This window comes from Polyergus mexicanus, unplaced genomic scaffold (genome assembly GCF_030449975.1).
Source record: "Polyergus mexicanus isolate NDT 795.1 unplaced genomic scaffold, iyPolMexi1.0 SCAF_20, whole genome shotgun sequence".
Taxonomy (NCBI): Eukaryota; Metazoa; Arthropoda; class Insecta; order Hymenoptera; family Formicidae; genus Polyergus; species Polyergus mexicanus.
Genome location: NW_027223340.1, coordinates 2,309,509 through 2,321,317, shown reverse-complemented (window position 1 = coordinate 2,321,317; position 11,809 = coordinate 2,309,509). Strand labels below are relative to the sequence as shown.

The following is an 11,809-nucleotide window of genomic DNA, read 5'->3' as shown; positions in this document are numbered from 1 at the left end:
TGAACAATATCTGACGCTAAATAGACATAAGACAACGTCATCTATTCGGTATAAGCAACTATTACCACACGAAAACAATAGAACTCCGCCATGCAGTAACTTAATGTCATCTATGAAAATCGGGCACGAACTTATGCAATCATCCAATATGTATGTATGTATATATCGGGGAATAAGTCGACTGTACCATGCACACACACATGCAGGCAGGCACACGCAATCATATCAGTGCGCGGCAAATACTCAATCGCGCGTGTTGTGTACATACGCGTAACAAGAGATTACCGCTAAAGTACGCTCAACTGTTATAACGCGTTGAATTTAAAAAACGAGTGTTATGTTTTTGTAGTATGGTTTTAATAGCGTGTCCCTCCACATACTGGGACGAAAATATAACTTTCGAGAGACGCTAGTAGTATAGGGGCAACTATAGCGAGACACAACAAACCCCCACTCCTCGGCCACTGGCGCCGACCCCCTGCTGTGCCTGTCTGGGGCCCTCCCCCCTAAGGGTGGCTGTGGAAAAAAAGAGTGGAAGGGTCTCGTGGACGTCTACGAGGCAATTTTCCCTTAAAATTTTTTATTTTTTTTATTTTTTTTTTATTTTTTTATTTATTTTATTTTTTATTTTATTTTTTCGGACGCGTGAACATGCTCGGGCTCGAACCTGGGTCCTCCACATGTCCAGACAGGGTCCTAGTATGCTGGGCTAGCTGAAATCTTATTAGAATAAGGCTTAGATGTAGTATTTGTAGAGAGTAGCCCTCCGACATAGGGGGCCCTACGCTCTGATTGGCTTCCCTATAGTTGCCGGCAGTTTGATTGGATGAGGAGCATGTTTCTGAGCGAGAGGGAAAAACGCGGCAAAATAACACGTGTGTAAAAATCGGCAAGATGGCGGCCACCGAGAATGGTGACGTCACGAGAATAGAAGGGGTCGTAAAAAGCAAGTCTGTGCAGGTAGCGATTACGATGGTCTTAGAGCTTTATGACGTCACTTAGACGATAGGAGAGAAAGGATAGGAAAATAGTAAATGTTTTTATATAAGCGATTTAAAATAAAAAATTTTTATTAAATATTATACTTATGTTTAAATGTAAATAATAATTTCGCATTGTACAAAATTTCTTATGTGACGGAAAATATACAAATTCGCAGCTATATACATCGATAAAAACGAGAGCCGAGAAAAATTAACGTTCTATCATATATCCGTATGGTAACGAACAATGGCTATCAATAAACCTACGTTTTAGCAATACAGGCTCACATACTTTAGTTTCGTCCCGTGCGACGAATTGCTCTAAAACGTAGATTTATCGATGTTCCAGCCAATTCTTTTTCGTTCTCTTCATTTTCTCGTACTCTCTCTTTATTTAGCAATAAATTCCTAATACTATTAAAATTGACTAACCGTGAATTTTCGTAATTTAGGGTTATGCCTTTAACTTTACATGCCTCGTGCGTTCGACCGTCTGGTGAACGTACAACATATGCATAAAATTTCGGACCACCGGACACGAACGCCTCGATATAGCTACCGCTCCCGTAGCTCTCGAGTTCATCGGTCATATCGCCTAGAAAATTTCCCGAACGCGGTTCATACTCGTTCGGATCACCGCTGCTCACGTAAATACATGAATCCGTATCGTAATACAAAACGCGACGATCTAATCGCTCTAAATAAGAATATAACGTTAAACGAGCTTGTGCCGTCGTATACGCCGCTATCACGACATTAGTCAGCGGGGAGGAAACAACAGCTTCTTGTCGCAATCGCCATGAAACATATATTATCTCGTCGTTTACGGGTAATATGTCGGTTATTTCATGCTCGGCACTTGTCAGCAAGGCTATAAAACGTTGCGGCGTTCTCACGACCTCGGTATTAGGTAAATTAGATCGCTGACCAAATTTGCCCCAAAAAGAATTTAAACACAGTTTCGCGACAGAACGTAAACCGGGATTCCGCGCGACGTTACGTTTATCAAGAACGATACCTTCGGTTTTCTCATACTCCCGCAGATATCTTTCTTTAGCATCGTCGTCGTTTTCCTCGCATTCGCTCGGCCATCCGCCGATCTGGCTTCTTGTTTAAGTTGCAAAAATGTATTTATATACTCGGCGAACAATCCACCTTGACGGGTCGTATGATCGAATTGACTAATTTTATATTGCCAAATCTCACTTACAGCCGTCACGTGATAGCCCTTTTCGACGGCCTTGCGTAATTCGCAGGACACCCACGTACCCTCGAATTCGCGTTCCTTAGCATCGTTGTGCGTACAGTCCGTTTGCGACAATGTTTCACAGCAACTGCGACATAATGCAAAAAGCAATTTTCCCTGAGCGCGATATGGGAGTACAGGATGAAATAAATCACGCGGTGGAAGTACTTTGCATCGTATGAGACCTTCGATCGTATTAAAATTATAATTCGGTGCCCTCCCGATTAATGCGGAACATTCCTCGCCGACATAAATATCAGGATGACCGATCGGGAAAGCACCTGTTTTCAAAACATATGGGTATAAAGAACATACGTCCACGTAACGTATTTTTTCCATACCTGTAACCTCATAGCGCGTCACAATATTCCCCGTGCGTCCACCGAAAAATGCATCGCGCGGATCGAGCGGAGGCGTTTCCACCATCGGATGGTTCTCGAGATATTCACGCATTTCGCGACTATCTCGCATATCGCGATCGAAAGAGCACTCCCACTTTTCTGTCACAAAGTATTTCCGTTGCCGAAGTCTCCACGAGATTGCGAGAGTTCGCTCGTAACGTGAGTCAATCGTATCCTTGCAATCCGATGTAGAAAGTGGTCTATCGCGATTCATAGGAAAGCAAGACGGACATCCGTGCCAAAAACATCCGTGAAATTGTAGCACATGGCGTCGAGGCGTCTCTGTATCAGGCGTTTCGTAATATCCATCGACGAGCGTGCCGTCGATTGTACGATATTCGCGCGAGCGCCCTGCGTGGTCTATAGAATGTCCGAGCTCGCGTTCCTTCCATATCAACCACTGCAGAGCTTTACGGGAATGATTGGTTGCTTTTCTGTATCCGCCAGTTGGAATGACGCCTATCGTATTTTGTTGCAAAAAGTTTTTCCGAAAAACAGTCATGCACGTCGAAGCAATTGTCGTGCATTCCTCGAACGGACATACATTTCCACGATCAATAAAAATTTTTCTAAACGCCATACATGCTTGTCGAAGAATATCAACGTCGGTACGACAATAGCGAATGATCTCACGTTGGAAATCGAACACTGTGTTTTTTTGTCGCATATCAGCATGCCATACAAGAAAGCGTTCGCGCTCTTCCGATTTCATTGTCTCCGGAGAATAATAATACGCGTCAGGCAAGGGGCCGACATATGACTGATTTTCGACAGTGTTAAACAAATGCGGAAAAATGCCTTTATCCGACGTATCCTGTAATCCGAAAGCCTTCGGTAACTCGGATAAACGCATCGGCATATAATTAACACTGTCGATGAATTTCGTATGTCCTACCGTTAACATCACGATCTTTGTACCGTTTAATATTAATTTAGGTTCTAAGTTATTACGATTTTCAACAATATACTTTAAAATAAATTGAGCGTCGAACGCTTTCGCATTATGTGCAATGCAAATGATCTGCTTGAAATATTTTGTCGTACGCGTTGCAAAATCGACGAATTCTTTCACAGGATCATGACGAAATACGAACTCTCGCACCCCGCACCATCGGCACCTCGCGGACAAATTATTTTCTTTCGCGCACGCTTCGCAAATTTGTTGAGCCACGCAAAGAGTGGGAACGTGTTTCTTTACGTTCGACGTACCTTCGAGTGACTCGTCTTGTCGCGTTTCAAAATCGTAAAATACGAATGCTACACGCTCTTTTTTGCTCGTACATGCACGCTCGTTTGCCACTTTACCGTCAAATTCTGTGCTCTCTTCTGTGCTTCGCGTAACTGTCATCGCTGGAGCCATTGTCGATGATGAAGACGACGGTACGGTAGAGGAATCATTATCACGTCGAAGAGACTGCATGTAGCACAAATGATTCTCAGGCTTTAGTGAACGGCATAATTTGCAGTAAGAAACACCGCATTCGTCTCGCGCCAAATTTAACGATGCGACCGCATCCGTCGCAAAATCGCACGACATTGCAGATACTTTCTGATGATTTACCGTCGTACGATTTTACGCTGCGATGACGCTCGAAACACTTCTTACCGAAAAATGTCCGATTACAAGCGTTGCATTTTATACTTTCGGACTGCTTACACGGCGGCACAGTGAAACATCGTGGGCATTTATTTGGACAGCGATGGCCCGTTTTATCGTTCCGATAACCTATATTACACGGTCCGCAATAATTCCTACAACCCGCGGCGGCATTTAAATTTACAATAGGGTTATAATGACGTAAACGCTCATAATACATTATATTTAAGCGTAACGAGGGTTCGCGGTCGAGAGAAGCGAGTAGCGCGATACCGTCGTACATCGGTTTCTCACCGCGCCCGAAAGTACTGAAATTATAAACTACAATCGCGATATTATCAGCTGCGAGATATCGTTGAAAGCGCTCGATTTCCGGAATTCCACATCCCTCTTCAGTTATCGTAACACCAGCGTTCCTAGCTAATTGTAATGCGAACTCACGTTGAAGCGGGGAATGCATGTGTCTTATATTATTCCATTTTTCATGTAACTCACCCGTACGTAAGTTACCGCGTTCGCAGTAAATTCGCGCTACTACGAGAGCGCGCGGAAAACATAAATTGTCGGAATTATTTATTGTTACTATTGAGCGCTTCACAACGTCTTCGTTTGTTAATTTAACATGTCCGCGACCCGAAGGAACCGTGACATTAAAAACACGAATGTTAAACTGTTCCGCGATATCGAGCCCCCCAGCACTCTGCGCTACTGAACTCACGAGTTTCCAGATATCATCATACGATATGTCTCTAGCCGGACGAAAGGATAATCCAGCAGGGCCCTGAGATAAATTCGGCGAATGGAAAGTCATACCCACATAATCTCCCGGTTCGCATAAATTTAAAGCATACGCGTGAATTTCACGAAACGCATTTTCTAAGGTGTGATAAATATTCGAGCCTTCGCTTAACGGTCGTATCGCGAAACTCGCTTCTCTCCCGATTATGCTGAACCTCCTAAATTGCCGCATATTTTCCGTCAATAAATCTACGTAATTAAAATTAATATCGCCGACCTCATGACGTTGTTGCTCCTCTTCCACCTCCGGCTCCTCTTCACCATCTTCGATCTCCGACGAGGGATTACAGCGTTCTTCGCCGACGACTTCCTCTTTATTCTCAGCCTCATCGGTTACTTCCTCGTTATTGCAGAGTTGCGTTACTCGTTCTTCAGGAGTCGCTTCTTCATTTTGGCCCCCACCACCACCTCTCTGCACTGTCGAAACAAAAGAAAAATTTAATTATAAATAAAATAAAAATTACATCTACGTTATTTTTATTCTTTTCAAAATTTTGTATCTCACCTGGTGATGCCGTGATATCAGCTTCGCTGTCGTTTTCGGAGGACCGTGCTCTTCCTAAAATTTAATATTTTATCAATATTGAATATAGAATCAATATATAAAGATTAATATTTTTATTTTATTTTTATGCGAAACTTACTCGAAGTTCCTGTTTCGAGCTCTTCTTCAGCCGGACGTTTTCGAAGCTGAGAGAGAGTCTCTCGCCCATCAGTCGCAGACGTGTTTCGATCTACAAATTATGATTTTGAAAATTTTGATTAATCACTGTCTATCGTATTCGATTACAATACAATTGTACAATATAAATAAAAACATTTTGCTTACCGTTTAAGCGGTTTCCTCGATGGTTTGATAGCAGGAAGGCTATAAGGCCGTCTGCATCCTCCTCCTCGTGGTCAAATGCCTCGCGCATTTCTATTATTTCACCCGCGATATGCAACAACTCGGCATAATTGCCAAAATAGCCTAGTCTATATAGCACAGCGAGTATAGTATTCGAACTAGCACACGCAAATGCCCGAAAAACTGAATAATTTATTTCCGTCGATTCGTCCGATAACACTGATAAATAGCGTTCACTATTTATCGTAGGCGACAAATTCGAGCCTATAATTATGCATTTACCTAATAGCTCTTTAAGTCCAGCCATTTTTACCACTTGCTCGCGAAATACACGATATCTCTATTTTCCACGGAACGACTCGCGTTACTTTGGATGATGTCGAACTCGAAATTATCTTTTTTACTTCGGCACGGAGAATTTATTTAAACGCATATCCCCACTTTTTTCCAAAAAGGAAAAGTCTTTGAAAGATATAAAATTTTTCCTTTCTAGGTAGTTAGATTAGATTAGTTCGAAGAAAACAAAAGAACGCCGGCCAAAGAACGTCGACAAAAAGAATCCCTGTTTTCCAAAAAGCCGATAAAGTAGACAAAAAAATATTTTATTTTTTATCACGTTACTACATTATTTACTTACTTTTATTACTTTTGTTATAGCGATCCTAAAGTAAAAGCTTTGTAGCGATAAACGTTTTTAAAAATTTTCGTAGAAGAGACGGGATTATGTCGATTAGAAAATTATTCCTTTATAAAATTTTTTACAATATAATCTCTTACAATACAATCTATAAAAATTTATTACACAGGCGATAAACATTTATTTACGCTTTATAACATATTGTAAATGTATTTAGAGAAAAAAAAGTTTAGAGAAAAATTTTTCTCTTGTAACGAATCTAATTTCTAGATGATTCTAGATGTTTTTTCGCGTAATTTTTAGCCAGTTGAACAAGATTGAACATGAAAAATCACGATTTTTCCTGTTATTTAATTGTCTATACAAACTTTTCCCCCACTTTTCTTTATATTTCGATATATAAGTAGCGCGAGAAGATGTAAATCCTTCATTCGAATTTCCCCGTACGAAGTCTTCATTTCGGCTGCGTTACAAGAATTCGGCATTGTTGTGCCTGGTGTTCTCTCAGTTTTATTCAAAAAGTAATAACAATGGCTGCCGCGAAAGAAGTTTCCAGTGATCAAAAAAATCTAACCGATTTTGTTAAATCTACGCACGTTTGTGATATTAGCAAATCGGACAACAAGTTCGACAACGATAGAAGAAACGAACAGCGATACTTATTACTATCGACAACGTATGCCCTTAATTCATCGTTTACTAAGAAGCTACATGTGGGCTTGCAAGCAACAAACGAAGGTTATTTCGCGCCAATTGTTAAATTAACGGGTAATTATGCGGACGGAATTTGTCTCGATGCCGTCACCTGGCAACAATTTCAACTCAACATGGAACAGATAGGACTGTACTTGAGTGAGAATCAAAAAACCAAACCAAGTCCGATTATCATCAACAATATTTCCATCGGCTTCACCACCGCTTACGGGACGCGGGCTGTGATAGTGACTTACAAGGAAAATGTGGAACAATCCGCGAGTAATGGAGAGACGGAGGAGTAAGCGCAGCCACCCTTGAAGAAACGAAAAACGCACAGCGTCGCTATTGTGATGCAGAAAGCAACTTTTCTCGGCATGGAAAATATTACAAGATGTCTGGATGCTCGATTGTCACAGCTAGTTTCCATCACTGACGCCGTCAACACCTGCGCCAATTACTTAATGAACGAGATAGAATTAAAACTCCCAACGACTTACATAAATCGTGAAATTATAAAACTCATGGTTAGTGATAATTTTCAAGAAATTGAACGCAATGTACAAACGCAAATAAGAGATTTAACCTTTTTAGATGTATATTTCAATATTGTATTTGAAGAATTACTTTCGCTCGGCTTTAATGAAATTGTACGTATAATTTTAAATCGTAATTGTTAATTTTATAAAAATAAAAAATAAAAAATTATTATCAATAAATATGAAATTTTTCCCACCTTAAAAATCACAGACTATATTTTTCCTTTACCCCTCTCTAATATTTCCTTTACTTCTTTACTTTGCGCATAGAACATTCTATCAAAAATAATATCAAATGTTAATTGAACGCTAAACGAGCAACTTATTTCTAACTTAAGCGTCCACAGAGCACCGCTTATAAGCTCGTAAGCAGCGGTGCTCAAAAAACGAAGCGAGCGCGTCCCCGCGAATACGCTTATTAGCATCGTTCTCGCGACTGCTTAGCAGCTAATCGCCCGCGGTGCTTCCCGCTCGTTCACGTACCGGGAAACGCTAGCGCGAGCATGCGGCCGCCGCGGTGGGCCTTCCGGAGCGCGGATAAGCTTATTACTCTCAACATATATCTACATATTAAATATATTCGATGCACGTATTTTTGTTATTGTTATTAAATATTCCTGATTACTTTTTTATTTATGAGAGCGCGCGTAAACGCCAAATCGTTCATTTCGCAAAATGGATGTACGGTGGAAACATCCTTGGACGTCGATCGTTTGCGGGCCTACGGGATGTGGAAAAACAATTTTCGTGAAAACGTTTCTTCGTCATTTATCCGTCATGTCGGATGTTCGATTCGAGAGAATTTTATTTTATTACGCCGAGTGGCAAGATGCGTATCAACGTTTACAATGCGACGCGAGTGAAAAAGAAGAAGAAGAAGAGAAATGAACACAAAAAACCGGTTACGATAATAATGCTATGATAAAATCGAAGAAAAATATCATCGAATTTCGCGAGGGGTTACCGCGTCCGGAAGATTATTCCAACGATGCGCTTTCGCCAAAATTAATAATAATCGACGATCTTATGAGGGAATCTTCGTCGTGCGACGCTATCGTAGATCTGTTTACCAAAGGAAGTCATCATAAAAATCTCAGTGTTATACTCATCTCGCAAAATCTCTTTCATCAAGGTCGCGGACAGCGTGACATATCTCTCAACGCGAATTACATAGTAGTTTTCAAAAATCCACGCGATCGCGCTCAAATACGTCATCTAGCGCGCCAGGTATATCCCGATGATCCAAAATTTATGGAAGAAGCCTACTATGACGCTACATCGAGACCTCACGGGTATTTATTGCTCGATTTGAAACAATCGACTCCAGACGAATATCGCTTTCGTACGTGTATCTTTCCCGACGATACGCTGCATTACGCTTACATTCCGCGCAGATCGAACAATAGAAGTGGGGTCGTATAAAGGGTAAAATTCCCGTTCGCAACTTGTTAGTCGTGTAATTACAGCGTAATGGTGAAAAAAGAAGATCCCGATAAAAAGCTGACGTCATCGAATAGTGCAATAAAGTATGCTAGACGGTCTATCGGAGAGAGAAATATATGTCTTTTAAAAACTTTGTGTCATTTGAAAAAAAATCAAAGAACAGCATTCTTACGTGCCGCTGACAATAAACTCATAAAGTGCATTCAAGAGTGCATTTTCAATACGTTAAAAGGTAACGTACCGCTTCGTTGTAGCGATAAAAAGCGATTAGCCAAACATAAAACGGCCCTACGGCGTGTTGCGGCAAAACAAGGTAATTGGAAGACTAAAAGAAAATTGTTAGTACAACGAGGTGGATTTTTACCCTATCTTATCGGACCTATACTAGGGGCTATATTATCTCGGATTATCGGCGAATGAAAAAGAAAAATACAATCCTATACAGCCCATACATTCTAGGAAAGATAATAAAAAAAAGAAAGTGTTTTCAGCTGTATTTTGAACAATGGAGAGAGCTAAGAAAATGGTTTTGATATCTACCGAAAATCTTGAGAGAATGCAGCGAATGCAACAGCAACCGGAAATGACATCTATTGCGATGACTGATAACTCGTCGAAGAAAAATACTGGAATATCAAATGCGGAAAATGTAAATAATAATAATAATTCAGTACGAACACCGGGAACAGCTTTATCGCGACTCGATGCGGAGATGTGGCGTATTCTCAACCTCACGACTCCTGTCGACGATGACAAAAGATGGAAATTATATAAGGAAGTACTCCAACGCTATCTTCACTTTGCTCGGGAAGCTAAAAAACGCTTACGCGAGAATGAGCAGGATAACGACGAGGACATTAATGACGAGCAGAACGAAGACACGAATTTGGATGTCGACGATAACGAATTTATGGAAACGTCAGCTTTAATTAGCAGCGACCGCGGTGACGGGAGCGCTAGTAGTAGTAGCAGTAGTTTCGGGAAAAAACGCGCGCAATCGGCTGAAATGATAAAAAAAATACTCGGTAGTGTACCGAAATCTTATCGTGACAAAGCGCGTGCGATATTAAAATACTTGATCGATATTCCGACATCTAAGATTAGCTGGGATAGACGAGGACTCGTAACTATAGACGGCGCCGTCGTAACGGGTTCGAATATCGCGGAACTTATAAACGACGCGATACGCGAGAGAAAAACATTTAAAGCAACCGGAAGAATTCAGTTTGCTCGATTACTGCACGACATAGGCACTCCTTCCAATCTCATAGGAAATAATGATTTATTATATACGTTTGTCCGATCTCATCGTATTAAAAACGTGGTTCCGCGCGGAAGTTCCACTCCGAAAACTTCGACCGAGCGTTCAAAGTCGTACAGCGGTAAGGTAGACGAAACGAACGAAGGAGATACGCTATTTGTATCCGCCGACGAGGACGAAGACGACAAAACATTAACGAGCTACGCAGATTCTCCGACAAAGAAAAGAAAAGGATTGCTCGACTGGAGCAAACTCGAATGATGGAACTCGAAAAATTGTATTACAATCCCTCGCACTATGCCGGCTATTCGGCGACGGCCAATTTATCGCGAGCCGCTAAACCGAATTTCGCACGTAACGAGGTCGTCGATTGGCTTAAATCGCAAGACGCATACACGTTACATCGTCCGGTACGTCGAAAATTTCCACGCTTACATTATAACGTGACAAATATCGATGACTTATGGGAGGCCGATTTGATCGATATTCGTAATCTCAAGAGTTATAATGACGGTTATTCATATCTATTAATGGTTATCGATGTGCTTAGTAAATTCGTTTGGGTAGAGCCTTTACGCGACAAAACAGGTGCCTGCGTGGTAAAAGCCTTTAAACGCATATTCTCGAGAAACAAAGAGCGCCTACCCGTATAGCTGCAGACCGACAAAAGTAAAGAATTTATTGCTCAGCAAGTACAAAATTTCTTAAAAGAAAAAGGTTCGATTTCGTGTAGCGCGTAATCCTGATATTAAAGCAGCTATAGTGGAACGCTTTAACAGAACGCTCAAGGAACGGATGTGGCGATATTTTACGCACAAAAATACGCGACGCTACATCGATGTTTTGCAGGATATCGTTCGCGCTTACAATCATACTCGGCATTCCACCATCAAAATGCAACCTGCAGTCGTTACGAGGGAAAATGCTCGAAGCGCGTGTGGAAATATGAATCGTCGCTGGAACCACGACAACGGCGATGGGGCGAAGAAAAAGAATCGCGGACAAAAGGCTAAATATAACGTGGGCGATTTCGTGCGTGTCAGTAGAGCAAAAGTAGCCTTTGAGAAAGGATACGAGGCAAAGTGGAGCGAAGAAATATTTCAAATTCACCGTGTTCTCGAATGGAGAAAACCGCACGTATACGAATTAAGCGATTTAGCGGGCGAAGTTATAGACGGAATTTTTTACGAACAAGAATTAGCATCTGTTGTTAAAAACTTGCGAGAAGAAGAATTTATCGTCGAACGTGTGATAAAAAGTAGGGGGCGTGGTAACAATAAATAATTATTAGTTAGTTGGCAAGAATATCCTTCAAAATTCGATTCTTGGATACCCGCTTCGAGTTTAAAATCTTTGAATCGAAA

The 11,809-nt window shown here is 41.2% G+C and overlaps 1 protein-coding gene across 1 annotated transcript; it reads right to left on the bottom strand.

The window, feature by feature from the left end:
* Positions 1-629: 629 nt before the first annotated feature.
* LOC138941764 (uncharacterized) lies at positions 630-6,179 on the bottom strand. The gene is made up of 8 exons (XM_070311651.1): positions 6,155-6,179; positions 5,855-6,091; positions 5,670-5,759; positions 5,531-5,584; positions 4,946-5,442; positions 2,002-4,044; positions 1,416-1,906; positions 630-801 (listed from the first exon to the last, which is right to left on the bottom strand). Exons 1-8 carry the CDS (start codon positions 6,177-6,179, stop codon positions 630-632), a joined length of 3,609 nt encoding a protein of 1,202 aa, XP_070167752.1.
* Positions 6,180-11,809: the final 5,630 nt, after the last annotated feature.